General features: G+C 46.4%; 1 protein-coding gene across 3 annotated transcripts in view; it reads right to left on the minus strand.

Annotated features, from left to right (window-relative positions):
• Positions 1 to 2,030: 2,030 nt before the first annotated feature.
• The window catches only part of KANK2 (KN motif and ankyrin repeat domains 2), a 46,042-nt gene continuing 28,569 nt past the window's right edge, over positions 2,031 to 19,503 (minus strand). For 2 of the 3 annotated variants that reach the window (XM_072149554.1, XM_072149552.1), the window contains 12 exons: positions 13,922 to 14,020; positions 13,438 to 13,687; positions 12,170 to 13,356; positions 11,831 to 11,947; positions 8,274 to 8,343; positions 7,846 to 8,049; positions 7,665 to 7,752; positions 7,049 to 7,268; positions 5,863 to 6,005; positions 5,038 to 5,238; positions 3,788 to 3,895; positions 2,031 to 3,466 (listed from right to left, as the gene is read on the minus strand). In XM_072149554.1, coding sequence (XP_072005655.1) covers positions 3,410 to 3,466; positions 3,788 to 3,895; positions 5,038 to 5,238; positions 5,863 to 6,005; positions 7,049 to 7,268; positions 7,665 to 7,752; positions 7,846 to 8,049; positions 8,274 to 8,343; positions 11,831 to 11,947; positions 12,170 to 13,356; positions 13,438 to 13,687; positions 13,922 to 13,961 — 2,685 coding nt within the window. In that variant the 5' untranslated portion in view covers positions 13,962 to 14,020 and the 3' untranslated portion in view covers positions 2,031 to 3,409. The remainder of the gene's footprint in view (positions 3,467 to 3,787; positions 3,896 to 5,037; positions 5,239 to 5,862; positions 6,006 to 7,048; positions 7,269 to 7,664; positions 7,753 to 7,845; positions 8,050 to 8,273; positions 8,344 to 11,830; positions 11,948 to 12,169; positions 13,357 to 13,437; positions 13,688 to 13,921; positions 14,021 to 19,503) is intronic. The other variant, XM_072149553.1, reaches the window with a different exon arrangement.

The raw sequence follows: 19,503 nt of genomic DNA on the forward strand, positions 1-19,503 counted from the left end.
TGACCCAAAAGATAGAGCATGACCCAAAAGAAGATAGAGCATGACCCAAAAGAAGATAGAGCATGACCCAAAAGAAGATAGAGCATGACCCAAAAGAAAACAGAGCTTGACCCAAAAGAAGACAGAGCTTGACCCTAAAGAAGACAGAGCATGACCCAAAAGAAGATAGAGCATGACCCAAAAGAAGATAGAGCATGACCCAAAAGAAGATAGAGCATGACCCAAAAGAAAATAGAGCAGGACCCAAAAGAAGATAGAGCATGACCCAAAAGAAGATAGAGCATGACCCAAAAGAAGACAGAGCATGACCCAAAAGAAGATAGAGCATGACCCAAAAGAAAACAGAGCTTGACCCAAAAGAAGACAGAGCTTGACCCTAAAGAAGACAGAGCATGACCCAAAAGAAGATAGAGCATGACCCAAAAGATAGAGCATGACCCAAAAGAAGATAGAGCATGACCCAAAAGAAGATAGAGCATGACCCAAAAGAAAACAGAGCTTGACCCAAAAGAAGACAGAGCTTGACCCTAAAGAAGACAGAGCATGACCCAAAAGAAGATAGAGCATGACCCAAAAGATAGAGCATGACCCAAAAGAAGATAGAGCATGACCCAAAAGAAGATAGAGTATGACCCAAAAAAAAATAGAGCATGACCCAAAAGAAGACAGAGCATGACCCAAAAGAAGATAGAGCATGACCCAAAAGAAAACAGAGCTTGACCCAAAAGAAGACAGAGCTTGACCCTAAAGAAGACAGAGCATGACCCAAAAGAAGATAGAGCATGACCCAAAAGATAGAGCATGACCCAAAAGAAGATAGAGCATGACCCAAAAGAAGATAGAGCATGACCCAAAAGAAGATAGAGTATGACCCAAAAGAAAATAGAGCATGACCCAAAAGAAGATAGAGCATGACCCAAAAGAAAATAGAGCATGACCCAAAAGAATAATAGAGAGTGACCCAAAAGAAGACAGAGCATGACCCAAAAGAATAGAGAGTGACCCAAAAGATAGAGCATGACCCAAAAGAATAGAAAGTGACCCAAAAGATAGAGCATGACCCAAAAGAAAATAGAGCATGACCCAAAAGATAGAGCATGACCCAAAAGAAAATAGAGCATGACCCAAAAGATAGAGCATGACCCAAAAGAAAATAGAGCATGAGCCAAAAGATAGAGCATGACCCAAAAGAAGACACAGCATGACCCAAAAGATAGAGCATGACCCAAAAGATAGAGCATGACCCAAAAGACGATAGAGCATGACCCAAAAGATAGAGCATGACCCAAAAGAAAATAGAGCATGAGCCAAAAGATAGAGCATGACCCAAAAGAAGACACAGCATGACCCAAAAGATAGAGCATGACCCAAAAGATAGAGCATGACCCAAAAGAAAATAGAGCATGAGCCAAAAGATAGAGCATGACCCAAAAGAAGACACAGCATGACCCAAAAGATAGAGCATGACCCAAAAGATAGAGCATGACCCAAAAGAAAATAGAGCATGACCCAAAAGATAGAGCATGACCCAAAAGAAAATAGAGCATGAGCCAAAAGATAGAGCATGACCCAAAAGAAGACACAGCATGACCCAAAAGATAGAGCATGACCCAAAAGATAGAGCATGACCCAAAAGACGATAGAGCAGGACCCAAAAGAATAGAGAGTGACCCAAAAGAAGATAGAGCATGACCCAAAAGAAGATAGAGCATGACCCAAAAGAAAACAGAGCTTGACCCAAAAGAAGACAGAGCTTGACCCTAAAGAATACAGAGCATGACCCAAAAGAAGATAGAGCATGACCCAAAAGATAGAGCATGACCCAAAAGAATAGAAAGTGACCCATAAGAAGATAGAGCATGACCCAGTAGAATAGAGAGTGACCCAGAGGATAGACATGAGGATAGACCAAAGGAAACAGTAAGACCCCAAACATACATCATGGCCTGAAAAGATAGAGCAGGATTCAAAGGACAATGTAAGACCCAGAGGTCAGAGCTGCCTATGACATAACACAGCGAGCCATGAGGTGGATTTATAGCCTTTTATTATATACATATATTTATATAGTGATAACCCTGGTACAATACAGGTAGTAACCGTCTCACATATAAGTATGGATAACAAAAATATATATATAGCAGTGCCTCTAGTACAACCAATAACAGGAATATTATTGCTAACATTTATTGAAGGAGCTTAGATGGCAGTTGTATGGAAGCGCCTGAGAGGGGGTCCCCCGAAATCCACCAGCCTCTGCATGACCCAAGCATAGCCCCACACCGACCAATCACATCACTTACTTTTCAGCATCATGTCCAAAAAATATAAAGTTTAAATAGTGATGTGATTGATTGCTTTGGTCTGTTCCACTTTTCCTTCTGTCCTAATTCTGAGGTCCACCTTCTCTTAGAGTCACAGTCCTCCTACCCTGCACTTAACCCTTTATGTTCCACTATGTCAAACCCTGACCCGTTGTCCCTTCTGTATCATACACTAAGAAACATAGAAATATAACTGTGGGAGTGGGGGAGGGTTTTAGGGCTAATGTTTCATGACAATTTCTATGACATCCATGCAAAGTATGTATATGAAGGTAGAGTTGCCCTTTAAGTCACTAGGGGATTAGTGGGGATATGGTCCTTTTTGTCAGTCTGTCTGACATCATCCTAGTTTACATTGACTATATATAGAGCCCAAAGTATCCAGAGACCACCAATTCATTAATAAGGGGTACGGATTGTGGCACCTTGGAGGGGTTATTAGATGGATTAAACATTTAAAGGGGTCCTCCATTTTATGTCTATAAAGTTGCATTATTGTACAATATAGAAAGTTCTACAACTTTTGAATATACTTTTCATTTTTCAGTTCCTCTACTGACTGTCAGTGAATGAAAATCCTGTTGACATCCAGAGGCTTAATAGCTGCTGACTAAAGACTACTCACAGCTGAGAGTTTGTTGCATCATAAACTAGGAAATTGCCTGAGTGAAGGGACAATATAAGGAGGCTCCTATGGAGAACAATGGCTACTATTGTGACAAACCCTCAGCTGTGAGGGTCTAAGAATATTACTTTTCACAGACAGCAAGCAGAGATAGGTTATTCCTATGTCCTTATCTTCTCTTCTTAGTCTTTGCTTTCTCCCTCAGATACATCTCCATTAACCTATTCTAAACCTGCCCCCCCAGCCTCCTGTCCTCGCTGCCCCTGCCGGTAGCCCGCACTCCCCTCAGGCCTCCTCTGGTCCTCTCCATGGTGCTGAAGCAGGATGAGTAGTGGTTTTTGCAGTGCTGTGTCTTAGGGGACTCCCCATGGCTCTGGGCGGCATGCAGAGGCAATGGTCCACCCTAGTCTTTCCTGTGAAGAGCACCGGGGGTGGAGGTTCAGAACCCAAAATCATCCAGTTACTGGGATTCATCGCTTGGGTTTGCACCTTGGTTCTTAAGATTTTTCTCCACTCCCTAAAAGAGAAAACAGGAATGTTACCAATACATGCAAATTACACGCGGTCACATTACACGCGGTTGTCTGTCACCTGGGAGGAGCATACTATATCTTACATAACTCCTCCCTCTTGTCTGCCACTCTGGTTACTCCATACTGTATAATCTCATACTCCAAATCACATAACCCCATCCTCATGCCTGCCACTTTGTGTCTAGGAGGAGCCTACTCCAAATCACATAGCTCCTCCCTCTTGCCTGTGTCCCTTCATGAGACAGCAGATTTCAGGGGTCACATGGTATCATCTGTAGAAGAGGATGATAGAGGAGGAGGACTACCTGGTAGTAACTCACCGCAGCGGAGGTCTTGGCGTCATGAGCGTAGAGAAGCATCGCTATGTCGTTCTGCCCAGCTTCCAGCGCAATAGACAGAGCTGTGCTCCCATCCTAATACACAGACATACACAGAGCAGTATTATATTACTCAGGTAGTAGTACTGACTGTACCAATACAATGTATTCCTGTCCTACCACATGTACTACTACCATCTTGGTCTGTACCCCTGCACTCGCAGCTTGTACTACTACCTGGACAACTACCTCCTTCATCCTGTAGTACTCGTGCAGACTATCCTTGCCTTTATTACCACCTATGTCACTACTCTCACAGCCTGTACTACTAACATCTTGACCTGTACTCCTTTATGTGCTACCACCCTTTATACAGCAGGTCCCCCATCAGCATGCACTCCTTGCTTTACTACTACCCTCTTAGCATGTTCATAGGCTACTACCCACTTCATCTCCGCCTTTACTACAGTAAGTACCCCGCCATCATGCACCCCACTTCACTACTACTCTCTTGGCCTATACTTCATCCACTGCTTTTAGCATTACTAGTATCCTCTTTAAAGAAGGATTAAGTCTTTCTAGCTGTGGCTCAGCAGCAGCCAGGAACAGCTGCCTTAGAACCTCTTTATTAAGGGGGAAGTGCAGGTTGGAGGTGCATGGGTGTACCTGGGTAAGTGGGGGTTACTCGTGCCTGTTTTCCAGGCACTGGATGCCTAGTGGGTACATCAAAAAGCAAAAATACATGTTGCAATTCAGCTCACCAACCCCTGATCTCCAAGTAGTAGACTTGCTTGTTGAAGGTGCACAGGAGAGGGGGAGGAAGCCGGGTCGGTTCCAGAGTGGCAAATCCAAAGAAAAAAGGAATTTCTCCAGCACTCAAAAATGAACTTTAATGCACCATTAAAAATACATGACAAACATGGGATGCAAGTAAAAAGACCAACACGTTTCCAACTACACAAAACTTAAGTTCTTAGTCATGGTCTTATTACACGCATCCCATGTTTGTCAGGTATTTTTAATAGAACAATAAAGTTATATTTTATTCATTTGTGAGTGCTGGAGAAATTCTTTTCTTTGGATTGGCTTAGTGGGTGCACCTGCGTTCCTCTTTTTCCTCCACCAGAATGTTAAGATTGAACCATGGAAGGTGAATGTCTAAAGAGATGCTAACTTCATGTCCATCAGTGACGTATACTGTATACAGGAAGGTAAGGGCACACTAGGGGGTTACTTACGTGATCTGTGAGTGTCATATCGCAGTTCGGAACGGCCAGTAGGAGGCTGACAATATCCACGTGTCCGTGTTCACAGGCGCACATGAGCGCGGTGGAGCCGTCGTGATCCTGTACATTTACATCTGCCCCGCACTGCAGGAGGGCGCGAACCACATCCAGGCGCCCGTGACTGACCGCCAGCATCAGAGCCGTCTGTCCAGCCTGAAATGTACCAGCAAATTATTATCTATTATCTACATCAGTCCTATAGAGAGGACACGGAGGCCCAAAGCGAGGGGGTGAAAGGACCCACATTGTCATGAACCAATGGAAATGGTTATAGGATTCTGAGAAAACCCCTTAAAAAAAAAATACAGACATAACATGTATCAATCTAAAATATATACGGTAGCTATACAATATATATATATATATATATATTACACATACACACACTAATATTATATAAACGAATGTAAAATATGAATAAAAAATCTAAAATATAGAAATATAAGATGCATCAATCTAAAATATTTAGCTCTACAATATATATAGATAAAAAAGGAAAATGTGAATAAAAAATATAGAAATTTAAAATATAGAAAAATATCAAAATAAAAAAATGGTAAAATATTAGAATAAAAATGTAAAATATCTCAATCTAAAAATTGATACAATGTCAAAATCCGAAATGTATAAATCTAAAATATGTATATATTACCAATAATTGTAAATATACACACACACAGAGACATCGGTACTGTAACCCCTTGAAGCCATTGTATGTAGTCATGTTGGGTAACAGTAGGTCACCCTTCAGTCATCCACCTGTGTACGGGCACACACCTGGCTGGCTCTGCAGTTGACATCTCCAAGGCGCAGCATCTGTGTGACCGTCTCTATGTCCTCGTTGGAGCGGAAGGCTGCCAGAGCCGTAAGCATGAGGGGAGTGAATCCGGCCTTATTCTGTCTGTTCACATCACACAGGCCTGGGAGAAAGTAAGAAGAAGAGGAGGAGGAGGCGTTAGAGGAGGCATCTCAGAGGGGTCCAAGAATCCACTGAGAAATAGAAAGATCTGGGTGCAGGAAGTTGGGTTTACAAAAGGTTATGGGGTCTCATATAAGGATGATTAAAGTGGACCTCTCACTTCTTTCACCTCTTTGCCTCTGATAATAGAGGCTGCTCCACCAATTCCGGCACAGTTGGAATTTTTTCTCTAGCCCTCACCAATCCCGAATAATCAGTGTCGTTATTATTGGCATGGTCAGATGGGTGGTGCCATTCTCACCATTGCACAGCCTACTTGACAATTGATCAGCTAATTAGCATATTGGGTTCCAAAACTAACGCTGATGATTATTTGGGAACAGTGGGGGCTAGAGGAAAAAAAAATCCAACTGTGCCTGAATCAGGGGAGTGGCGCCTATTACAGGGCGCAAAGAGGTTCCATATTTGTCTTATCATGAGCACTACAGCAGAGAATAGTTGCTATGTAGGCACTTTTTGGGGGCCCTACCATATAGAGCAACATAGGGACATACTTTATTTAGCAGCGGAAGTAATCCCAGCATTGAATTAGTTTTCTACCGTGGTGATACACAACAGTGACCTCTACTGGCAGAAAGTAGAAACTGCAGAGTAATTCAAATTTTAATGATAAAAAAACCCCTAAATTTTAGAATATATACACACTAGTTTTCATTCTGTTCATTTGCAATGTGAAATGTATAGTTAGTATTTAGATATATTAGTGTCATTGAGGATTTATGTGACCGCCCTTTAAGGACCACCTTCCTAATCAGGGCCACCAGTAGGAATTTTGAGGCCCCTCACTAGTAAATTTGTGCCCCCCCCACCAAACAGAATGATAATCCAGCCGTGTGTGGAGAGTTCGTTCCCTGCTCCTAGGAAGGGAGTAGGGTTTTCTGTGACTAGGGGCCCCTTCTACTCCTTGGGGCCCCCTGAACACAATCACACTTAACCCCCCCTGATGGCAGCCCTGTTCCTAATTACCAGTATACAAGCCCTCACCAGTATCAAGTAGCTGCCTGACCACAGTAAAGTTAGACTGGGACACAGCATAGTGCACCGCAGTGTTCCCTTTAGTATCGGCCATGTTGACGATGACCTCCAGGAGACGTGGAGACATAGCGCGGAAGACATTTAGGTGATGGCGGATGATGGCGGGCTCCACCTCCTTCTGGCGGAAGATCTTCATCCATTCCTTCACCACGGCTTCGTGTGCTGCTGCCTGTAGATGACACACACATAAGGAATGATAATATATCACATGCACGTCCATATCCATATATTATATCACTTTCAGAGGACAGGGCACAAAGCATGATGGGCAAGACCCTTAATTTTCATTCAGTTTTTAGGGATCATTATCTATCATACATATTAAATCTAAGAAATCAATGTCCGTTATACAGGCAGTTATAGGAAACCTACTGTGCTGTTCATCCTGAGCTCTCCTGGTTCATGACTCACTAAATGTGCAAATGCATATGTACAAGATAAGAGAATTACAACTCCCAGTATACCGTGCCAACCATAAATCCTTCTGCAGAGTGAATGTTTCTAGCTGGGACTTGTAGTTCCACAGCGGGTGGGAAACTTATGTTTTTGTAAATCCCCCCCTTACCTTCTCTGCATCTGAGAGGGCTGTAGGCTCATCTAGGGATTTCTGTAGGGCCACGCAGCCCGAGATCAGGACGTTACTGAGCTCCACCCTGTATAGGGACAACATGGAGGGCGAGTTATATTGCTGAGCATTGGACTCATCAGATGGCTGCGTATAATCAGGACTAGTATCCGGCTCTTACCTGGGAACGGGACTGGTTGGGGATGACCCGGGTGCAGGGGGCTCAGGGGTTTCCTTGGGTGGGCCGATGCTGGTCAGTGGTGCTTGTATGTCTACCTGGGGCGATGTCAGCCCCTCACTGGCCTCATGATATTCACTTTCTGTGCTTTCACTGTCAGACGGATTCTCCATAGTCCCAGAATCTTCTGACGACGCCGTATCCATTCTACAAGAGAGGTGGCAACAATAGCCTTAAAGGGGTTGTTCAGGATTAGAAAATATGACTGATTTATTTCAAAAACAGCGCCACACCATGGGTTATGTCTGGTATTGCAGTTCAGCCGCACTGCAGTGAATTGGACTGAGCCGCAATACCACACATAACCTAGGGGCCGGCGTGGCGCTGTTTGTGCACATCACTTGCATCTCCATCTTTGTAAATCCACTTACTCTCCATTTATCCCAGAACACTGAGATTTTATCTCCTGTCCATCTTGAGTCATTCCTTTCACCAAAAACCCTGAAAAACACCAAAAATTTGTTAGTGGGGACTTGAAATTGTATAGTAACTATCTATTGATGTATCTGGGGCTATGATATGTATATCTGGGGCTATCATTGTCCAGCAGGGGGCAGCATCACACAGATCATATGAGGAGGCTGCACCCTGGAGGAGAATACTCTATGACAGGAAAAGCGGGACATTAGATATGGGACAGGAGTCTATTATCTATATCAGTGATGGGCAACCTTTTGAGCTTGGTGTGTCAAAATTCGCCAAAAAAACGAGCATAACTCGGGTGGTGTGTCACCTTTAGAAAAAAAACCCTAATTTTGTGATATTTAGAGTTTAAATAAAAAATATGTATAATTATTTACCTGCTTAGTGACTTCTTTGTTAATCTGTCAGTTGATTTCTTTTGTTGGTCTTGCTGTTATTTAACTTGTGTGCGGTGCCATGAACATGAATATTGGGGAATTCCCCTCCCCAATATTGTCATAGGGCCCCCCAGTATAGTTACAGGCCCCCCAGTATAGTCACAGCCCCCCCCCCCCTCCCCAATATTGTCATAGGGCCCCCCAGTATAGTCACAGGGCCTCCCCCTCCCCAATATTGTCATAGGGCCCCCAGTATAGTCACAGGGCCTCCCCCCTCCCCAATATTGTCATAGGGCCCCCAGTATAGTCACAGGGCCTCCCCCCTCCCCAATATTGTCATAGGGCCGCCAGTATAGTCACAGGGCCTCCCCCCTCCCCAATATTGTCATAGGGCCCCCAGTATAATCACAGGGCCTCCCCCCTCCCCAATATTGTCATAGGGCCCCCAGTATAGTCACAGGGCCCCCCCCTACCCAATAATGTCACAGGGCCCCCCAGTATAGTCACAGGGCCTCCCCCCTCCCCAATATTGTCATAGGGCCCCCAGTATAGTCACAGGGCCTCCCCCCCTACCCAATAATGTCACAGGGCCCCCCAGTATAGTCACAGGGCCCCCCCCCCCTCCCCAATATTGTCATAGGGCCCCCCCAGTATAGTCACAGGGACTTCCCCCCCCCCCCCCAATATTGTCATAGGGCCCCCCAGTATAGTTACAGGCCCGGCCCCCCAAGTATAGTTACAGGCCCGGCCCCCCCAGTATAGTTACAGGCCCGGCCCCCCCAGTATAGTTACAGGCCCGGCCCCCCAAGTATAGTTACAGGCCCGGCCCCCCAAGTATAGTTACAGGCCCGGCCCCCCCAGTATAGTTACAGGCCCGGCCCCCCCAGTATAGTTACAAGCCCGGCCCCCCAAGTATAGTTACAGGCCCGGCCCCCCCAGTATAGTTACAGGCCGCTGCCCCCCCCCCCCCAAAACCCCTCCACCCCCCCGAGGAGAGGTATTTCGTGCTTTGGTGCGGGCTGACTATTTCTCATGCCGGAGCGCAGGGCGTCGGGGCCTGGAGAAGAGGCTGGAGCTGAGTGGGCTGCAGCAGGCACAGCACAAGTTGCCGGGGCTGCTCTGTCTCCACGCTCTGACGTGCGGAGTGCACGGCCTCCGCAGAGCAGGATGGGAGGACAGAAGCAGCGCCGTATGATCGAGCGTCCGCCCACATGCCCGCTCGCCCACCTGCACGGCCGACCGCCCACAGACAACGGAGACCGGCCACACAGCCACGACCAGCGTGTCAGCGAACATGACTACGCGTGTCAGTGCTGACACGCGTGTCATAGGTTCGCCATCACTGATCTATATTATATATGTGAAGCAGGTGTTTGCACTCTTGTGGTATATATGTCGCTATAGGGGAATATATGGCTGTACACTATAAAGGAAGACATGGCTGCTCTTGTTTCATCTGACTATATTTACTCTGCAATGTCTTCTATTATTATATGTCCCCCATGATCCATACAACGCTGCAGAATATGATGGTGCTATATGAATAATGATTTATTTATTTTATTTATGGAACTCTATATGGGGGATACATGGCTGAATACTATATGGGGGACACGTGTCTGCACTCTATATGGGGGGATACATGGTTGCACTCTTTATGGGGGACACGTGTCTGCACTCTATATGGGGGATACAATGCTGCACTCTATATGGGGGATATGTGGCTGCACTCTATATGGGGGACACGTGTTTGCACTCTATATGGGGGATACATGGTTGCACTCTTTATGGGGGACACGTGTCTGCACTCTATATGGGGGATACGCTGCTGCACTCTATATGGGGGATACCTGGCTGCACTCTATATGGGGGATACCTGGCTGCACTCTATATGGGGGATACGCGGCTGCACTCTATATGGGGGATACCTGGCTGCACTCTATATGGGGGACACATGGCTGCACTCTATATGGGTGATATATGGCTGCACTCTATATGGAGGACACGTGTCTGCACTCTATATGGGGGATACCTGGCTGCACTCTATATGGGGGACACGTGTCTGCACTCTATATGTAGGACACGTGTCTGCACTCTAAATGGGGGATACGCTGCTGCACTCTATATGGGGGATACGCGGCTGCACTCTATATGGGGGATACCTGGCTGCACTCTATATGGGGGATACGCGGCTGCACTCTATATGGGGGATACCTGGCTGCACTCTATATGGGGGATACCTAGCTGCACTCTATATGGGTGATATATGGCTGCACTCTATATGGAGGACACGTGTCTGCACTCTATATGGGGGATACATGGCTGCACTCTATATGGGGGACACGTGTCTGCACTCTATATGGGGGACACGTGTCTGCACTCTATATGGGGGATACTTGGCTGCACTCTATATGGGGGACACGTGTCTGCACTCTATATGTAGGACACGTGTCTGCACTCTAAATGGGGGATACGCTGCTGCACTCTATATGGGGGATACGCGGCTGCACTCCATATGGGGGATACCTGGCTGCACTCTATATGGGGGATACGCGGCTGCACTCTATATGGGGGATACCTGGCTGCACTCTATATGGGGGATACCTAGCTGCACTCTATATGGGTGATATATGGCTGCACTCTATATGGAGGACACGTGTCTGCACTCTATATGGGGGATACATGGCTGCACTCTATATGGGGGACACGTGTCTGCACTCTATATGGGGGACACGTGTCTGCACTCTATATGGGGGATACTTGGCTGCACTCTATATGGGGGATACGTGGCTGCACTCTATATGGGGGACACGTGGCTGCACTCTATATGGGGGACACGTGGCTGCACTCTATATGGGGGACACGTGGCTGCACTCTATATGGGGGACACGTGGCTGCACTCTATATGGGGGATACGTGGCTGTACTCTATATGGGGGACACATGGCTGCACTCTATATGGGGGACACATGGCTGCACTCTATATGGGGGATACGTGGCTGTACTCTATATGGGGGACACATGGCTGCACTCTATATGGGGGACACATGGCTGCACTCTATATGGGGGACACGTGGCTATATGGGATAGCGTACATCCTGAATGACATTAAGACAAGGTTCCTGGTACCTGTTCCATCTTCTTTCCCAGACACTGAACCTCCTGCTGTACATTCTGTCCCCTGAATGTTTGGGTTGACGGCAGGACATGGAGTCATCTCCTCTTTTTGATTTCCTTCATCGAGTCCTGGAGACACAAAGAAGTAACAGTAGAAGCTTCTCAGCACCGGTACGTGTGCCATCATTTACTGAGGCTTTTGCAAGGGGCAACGTTCCCATTATTTACAACCAATTTACACAAAATTATGATAAATTTATTGTTGTTTATTTTTGAATGGTGTCGCCATAGAACTTCCTAGCAGACATGGCAGAGTCAGGTGTAACTACCTACCCACTGTCCACCACTCACCTTTCTTCTCCACAACGTTCTGCCCTGTGATGCTGATCTTCTTCACCAAATGGACATGGACAGGAGGTCCAGTCGAAGTAAAAAGTGGCTTCTCCATTACTTCCCGGCTCTTGTAGACTCTGTCCTCTTCTTCTCTAGTTTTAAGGGATCCTACACCTCTGCCTTCCAAATCTCGTGACCTCTGAGGTTGGACGCCCGGTCCAACTTCTGTGCTGGAGACAACCTCACTTCCTCGCTCCACTCTTGCAACTTTGACCGCATCGGCCCTCACGTCTTCTTTCTTTTCTCTCTTTAATGTGTCTTCACCCCTCGACGCCCGCTCGGCTTCTTCTAATTTACGGTTGGCGTTCTGAACCTCGGTCAATGCCCGACTTAGCTGCCGTTCCAGTACCGCCACTTTTGCTGATAGCGCTTGAACTAGAAACTTTTGCTTGTCTGCCTCTAATGGTCTAGATGGACCATGAGGCATGAGGTCCACTTCTCTCACCCAAACACCAACACTGCAGAATTTCTTGACTGGCCTTCCATTAGAAGCCAAACATTCCTTCTTGGATTCGGTTCCAAGCTGTTCCTTTTGGTCTTCTGCCTCTTTCCTGTCTTGTCGTTCAGTTCCTTCATCACTTACTTTTGCTCCTTCTCCAGATCCAGACTCATTCCTTCCATCCTTTGACTCTTCCTCTGGAATTTCGATGTATAGTTCTCCCCTGGTTTTGCCCTTAGTGCTTCCTCCTGGATGTCCTAGATATTTTTGACTCTTCAGTTGGACGCTCAGCTGACGTTTTTCCTCCTGGAGGACCGAAATTTTCACCTGAAGCACCGGGATCATCTTTACTTGTTCTTCCAGTTGACGCAATCTTTTCAGTGCCACCGCCATTTGCTCCCGTACATGTTGAAGATGGACCGGCGTTGGAGACACCGGAGTTGACATCCCAGAACTTAGTGGAGTAAAAGACAGCTGTTGACAGGACGAAGAAGATGGAAGACGAGAGAGAGATGTCGTCGACAAGTTGCTGCTCGACCTGCATCCAAGACTAAGTGGACGGGATTGTCCGGCTTCCAGCTTCTTACTAGCATCCAGGAGTGTCCTCTCAACTCTGGGATTGAAGCTGCTTGATGTTTGAGATCCACTTCTCACTTCATATGCCGGGTAAAAGCCTCTACCACAGTACGAATAAGACGAGTGACGACTGCAAAACAAAACCAAAAATCATATCCTGGGCATCTGTAGAAGAGACCTGTACTGCACCCGTGTCTATCCAGTAGGGTACCTGTCATTGCTGGCATTGGAGCAGAGGGATTCAGTAGATGTCCACCATGATCCTGTATATCCAGGGCCCCGGGGTAATGAACCAAAACGAGGCCTGCGGCTAACTGGCACCCGTTTGATGGTGTGGCCTTTTTCTATATCATCAACATATTTAAGGAAGTCTAGATCCAGTCGGTATCCATACGGAGTCTCCACAGAATAGGGGGCCTCTGGCTCTTTTATGCCGGATAAAGAATTTGGGATGGATTTACCTAGACAGAAGATAAAAAAAATATATATAATATTTATATCCTTGTACATTATGTTGAACTAGTAACTATTAATCCTGTTATCCCCTGTAGACTCGAGGTTTATGGCTATTGATGCATTACCAGATAATTCTGCTTATTACTCTGTATATAATTACTGTAATGTCTTCTTGACAAATAACACGGTGGACATAGAAGTGGTTTTGTGATTTACATGTATAGACTGGAAGTTATTACCTGGAAAGTGAGTCTCCATGTGTAGAACTTGTGCCATCATGTCTTCAGCTGCTGGTGCAAAACACAAGTAAGAAGTGCGCGGTGCGGTGTCACTGTGCTCTGTACCAGAGGGGACACAAAGAAGGGGCGTGTTATTAAAATTCACAAGGAAAAAAAATCAGACTCAGGTAATTCCTGCACACAATGGGGCAGACCATTCGCGATCCAGCGGCGCGTTCTCTGCGGTGGATTCGGGTCCGGCCGGGATTCACTAAGGTAGTTCCTCTCCGACGTCCACCAGGTGGCGCTGCTCCGCTGAAGTCCGCCGGAATGCACTGAAGTTCACGGTCCTATACTTGGTGAAGGTAAGCGCGAGTCCCGCAACACTTTTTTTTAAAAATGTGGCGGTTTTTCCGAATCCGTCAGGTTTTCGTTCGGCCAAGCCCCCCCATTTCCGTCGCATGCATGCCAGCGCCGATGCACCACAATCTGATCGCATGCGCCGAAATCCCGGGGCAATACAGGGAAAATCGGCGCAAATCGGAAATATTCAGGTAACACGTCGGGAAAATGGGAATCGACCCCCAATCTCTTCCTCCATTTCTCCCAATATTCCTGCAGTCTCTATCTGTTCCATTATTTCTACAGCCTCTCTCTTCCTCCCTTATTCCTTTTACTCTCTTTCTTCATTCATTTATTCCATCCCACTATTCTTTTCATTTCTCTCTCCTTCCTTCACTTTTGTGGCCACCTTTTTTTTCAGTACCAAGTTTCTTATCTCCTGTTCTACTTTCATCCCCTTCCCCCATTCTCCTCCGTCTCTCCATCCATTCTCCATCTCTCTCCTTCCTTCTCCATCTCCCAGTTTCCTCCTCTTCCCTGCTCTCCCCCCGATCCCTCGCCCTCGTCTCCCCTCATCCTTCTTCATGCTGTTCCGCTCTTGCAGACACACACTTATTGTGTCTTGCTGTCCCTGTCACAGCGGTTCTCCAGATCACAGTGACAGCGGCCTCTCTGTTTACTAGCTCCAAGCCACAACATCCCGCACTGTGTGCAGCTGTGACACGGCCCCCACTCACACTGCACCCCAACTCCTTAAAGGGGCATCAACAAGACTGAGTGCCCCTAACCACCCTAGGAAAACATATCTCACCACTAGGGGGCACCATCAAAGTTTTGACAATTTCTGTGCAGTGAGCGCCCCTAGTGGCAGCTACAGGCAGACAGAATCATTGGATGATTGCATGGTGGTGAGCAGAGGGTTTGGATCTCTGTGTCAGAAAAGATATGCAAGAAAAATCAATTGTATGCAGTTATAGCTATTCTCCTGCGCAAAAACCCCATACGTCCTAAAGAAGAATGTGAATATGAATTCTCTCTATACAATTCCTGTATAGTCTGTACATAGAGAGCTCAGTCACTACATCCCCTCTGCTATTCCTGTATAGTCACTACCGCCACTTCTTACCTCTCTGCTATTCCTGTACAGTCACTACCTCCACTTCTTACCTCTCTGCTATTCCAGTATAGTCACTACCTCCACTTCTTACCTCTCTGCTATTCCTGTATAGTCACTACCTCCACTTCTTACCCCCCTGCTATTCCTGTACAGTCACTACCTCCACTTCTTACCTCTCTGCTATTCCTGTATAGTCACTACCTCCACTTCTTACCCCTCTGCTATTCCTGTATAGTCACTACCTCCACTTCTTACCTCTCTGCTATTCCTGTACAGTCACTACCTCCACTTCTTACCTCTCTGCTATTCCTGTACAGTCACTACCTCCACTTCTTACCTCTCTGCTATTCCTGTACAGTCACTACCTCCACTTCTTACCCCTCTGCTATTCCTGTACAGTCACTACCTCCACTTCTTACCCCTCTGCTATTCCTGTATAGTCACTACCTCCACTTCTTACCTCTCTGCTATTCCTGTATAGTCACTACCTCCACTTCTTACCCCTCTGCTATTCCTGTATAGTCACTACCTCCACTTCTTACCCCTCTGCTATTCCTGTATAGTCACTACCTCCACTTCTTACCCCTCTGCTATTCCTGTACAGTAACTACCTCCACTTCTTACCCCCCCTGCTATTCCTGTATAGTCACTACCTCCACTTCTTACCCCCCCTGCTATTCCTGTATAGTCACTACCTCCACTTCTTACCTCTCTGCTATTCCTGTACAGTCACTACCTCCACTTCTTACCCCCCTGCTATTACTGTACAGTCACTACCTCCACTTCTTACCCCCCTGCTATTCCTGTACAGTCACTATCTCCACTTCTTACCTCTCTGCTATTCCTGTACAGTCACTACCTCCACTTCTTACCTCTCTGCTATTCCGGTATAGTCACTACCTCCACTTCTTACCCCTCTGCTATTCCTGTATAGTCACTACCTCCACTTCTTACCTCTCTGCTATTCCTGTATAGTCACTACCTCCACTTCTTACCCCTCTGCTATTCCTGTATAGTCACTACCTCCACTTCTTACCTCTCTGCTATTCCTGTATAGTCACTACCTCCACTTCTTACCTCTCTGCTATTCCTGTATAGTCACTACCTCCACTTCTTACCCCTCTGCTATTCCTGTATAGTCACTACCTCCACTTCTTACCTCTCTGCTATTCCTGTATAGTCACTACCTCCACTTCTTACCTCTCTGCTATTCCAGTATAGTCACTACCTCCACTTCTTACCTCTCTGCTATTCCTGTATAGTCACTACCTCCACTTCTTACCTCTCTGCTATTCCTGTACAGTCACTACCTCCACTTCTTACCCCTCTGCTATTCCTGTACAGTAACTACCTCCACTTCTTACCTCTCTGCTATTCCTGTACAGTCACTATCTCCACTTCTTACCTCTCTGCTATTCCTGTATAGTCACTACCTCCACTTCTTACCTCTCTGCTATTCCAGTATAGTCACTACCTCCACTTCTTACCTCTCTGCTATTCCTGTATAGTCACTACCTCCACTTCTTACCTCTCTGCTATTCCTGTACAGTCACTACCTCCACTTCTTACCTCTCTGCTATTCCTGTATAGTCACTACCTCCACTTCTTACCCCTCTGCTATTCCTGTACAGTAACTACCTCCACTTCTTACCCCCCCTGCTATTCCTGTATAGTCACTACCTCCACTTCTTACCCCTCTGCTATTCCTGTATAGTCACTACCTCCACTTCTTACCTCTCTGCTATTCCTGTACAGTCACTACCTCCACTTCTTACCTCTCTGCTATTCCTGTACAGTCACTACCTCCACTTCTTACCTCTCTGCTATTCCTGTACAGTCACTACCTCCACTTCTTACCTCTCTGCTATTCCTGTACAGTCACTACCTCCACTTCTTACCCCTCTGCTATTCCTGTACAGTAACTACCTCCACTTCTTACCCCCCCTGCTATTCCTGTATAGTCACTACCTCCACTTCTTACCCCTCTGCTATTCCTGTACAGTCACTACCTCCACTTCTTACCTCTCTGCTATTCCTGTACAGTCACTACCTCCACTTCTTACCTCTCTGCTATTCCTGTATAGTCACTACCTCCACTTCTTACCCCTCTGCTATTCCTGTACAGTCACTACCTTCACTTCTTACCCCTCTGCTATTCCTGTACAGTAACTACCTCCACTTCTTACCCCCCCTGCTATTCCTGTATAGTCACTACCTCCACTTCTTACCCCTCTGCTATTCCTGTATAGTCACTACCTCCACTTCTTACCTCTCTGCTATTCCTGTACAGTCACTACCTCCACTTCTTACCTCTCTGCTATTCCTGTACAGTCACTACCTCCACTTCTTACCTCTCTGCTATTCCTGTACAGTCACTACCTCCACTTCTTACCTCTCTGCTATTCCTGTACAGTCACTACCTCCACTTCTTACCTCTCTGCTATTCCTGTACAGTCACTACCTCCACTTCTTACCTCTCTGCTATTCCTGTACAGTCACTACCTCCACTTCTTACCCCTCTGCTATTCCTGTACAGTAACTACCTCCACTTCTTACCCCCCTGCTATTCCTGTATAGTCACTACCTCCACTTCTTACCCCTCTGCTATTCCTGTACAGTCACTACCTCCACTTCTTACCCCTCTGCTATTCCTGTATAGTCACTACCTCCACTTCTTACCCCTCTGCTATTCCTGTACAGTCACTACCTCCACTTCTTACCTCTCTGCTATTCCTGTACAGTCACTACCTCCACTTCTTACCTCTCTGCTATTCCTGTATAGTCACTACCTCCACTTCTTACCCCTCTGCTATTCCTGTACAGTCACTACCTCCACTTCTTACCTCTCTGCTATTCCTGTATAGTCACTACCTCCACTTCTTACCCCCCTGCTATTCCTGTACAGTCACTACCTCCACTTCTTACCCCTCTGCTATTCCTGTATAGTCACTACCTCCACTTCTTACCCCCCTGCTATTCCTGTACAGTCACTACCTCCACTTCTTACCCCTCTGCTATTCCTGTATAGTCACTACCTCCACTTCTTACCTCTCTGCTATTCCTGTACAGTCACTACCTCCACTTCTTACCCCCCTGCTATTCCTGTACAGTCACTACCTCCACTTCTTACCCCTCTGCTATTCCTGTACAGTCACTACCTCCACTTCTTACCTCTCTGCTATTCCTGTATAGTCACTACCTCCACTTCTTACCTCTCTGCTATTCCTGTACAGTCACTACCTCCACTTCTTACCCCTCTGCTATTCCTGTACAGTAACTACCTCCACTTCTTACCCCCCCTGCTATTCCTGTATAGTCACTACCTCCACTTCTTACCCCTCTGCTATTCCTGTACAGTCACTACCTCCACTTCTTACCTCTCTGCTATTCCTGTACAGTAACTACCTCCACTTCTTACCTCTCTGCTATTCCTGTACAGTAACTACCTCCACTTCTTACCCCCCTGCTATTCCTGTACAGTCACTACCTCCACTTCTTACCTCTCTGCTATTCCTGTACAGTCACTACCTCCACTTCTTACCTCTCTGCTATTCCTGTACAGTCACTACCTCCACTTCTTACCTCTCTGCTATTCCTGTACAGTCACTACCTCCACTTCTTACCTCTCTGCTATTCCTGTACAGTCACTACCTCCACTTCTTACCTCTCTGCTATTCCTGTACAGTTACTACCTCCACTTCTTACCCCTCTGCTATTCCTGTACAGTAACTACCTCCACTTCTTACCCCCCCTGCTATTCCTGTATAGTCACTACCTCCACTTCTTACCCCTCTGCTATTCCTGTACAGTCACTACCTCCACTTCTTACCTCTCTGCTATTCCTGTACAGTCACTACCTCCACTTCTTACCTCTCTGCTATTCCTGTATAGTCACTACCTCCACTTCTTACCCCTCTGCTATTCCTGTACAGTCACTACCTTCACTTCTTACCCCTCTGCTATTCCTGTATAGTCACTACCTCCACTTCTTACCTCTCTGCTATTCCTGTACAGTCACTACCTCCACTTCTTACCTCTCTGCTATTCCTGTATAGTCACTACCTCCACTTCTTACCCCCCTGCTATTCCTGTACAGTCACTACCTCCACTTCTTACCCCTCTGCTATTCCTGTATAGTCACTAC

Source organism: Engystomops pustulosus, chromosome 4 (assembly GCF_040894005.1).
Source record: "Engystomops pustulosus chromosome 4, aEngPut4.maternal, whole genome shotgun sequence".
NCBI classification, from domain to species: domain Eukaryota; kingdom Metazoa; phylum Chordata; class Amphibia; order Anura; family Leptodactylidae; genus Engystomops; species Engystomops pustulosus.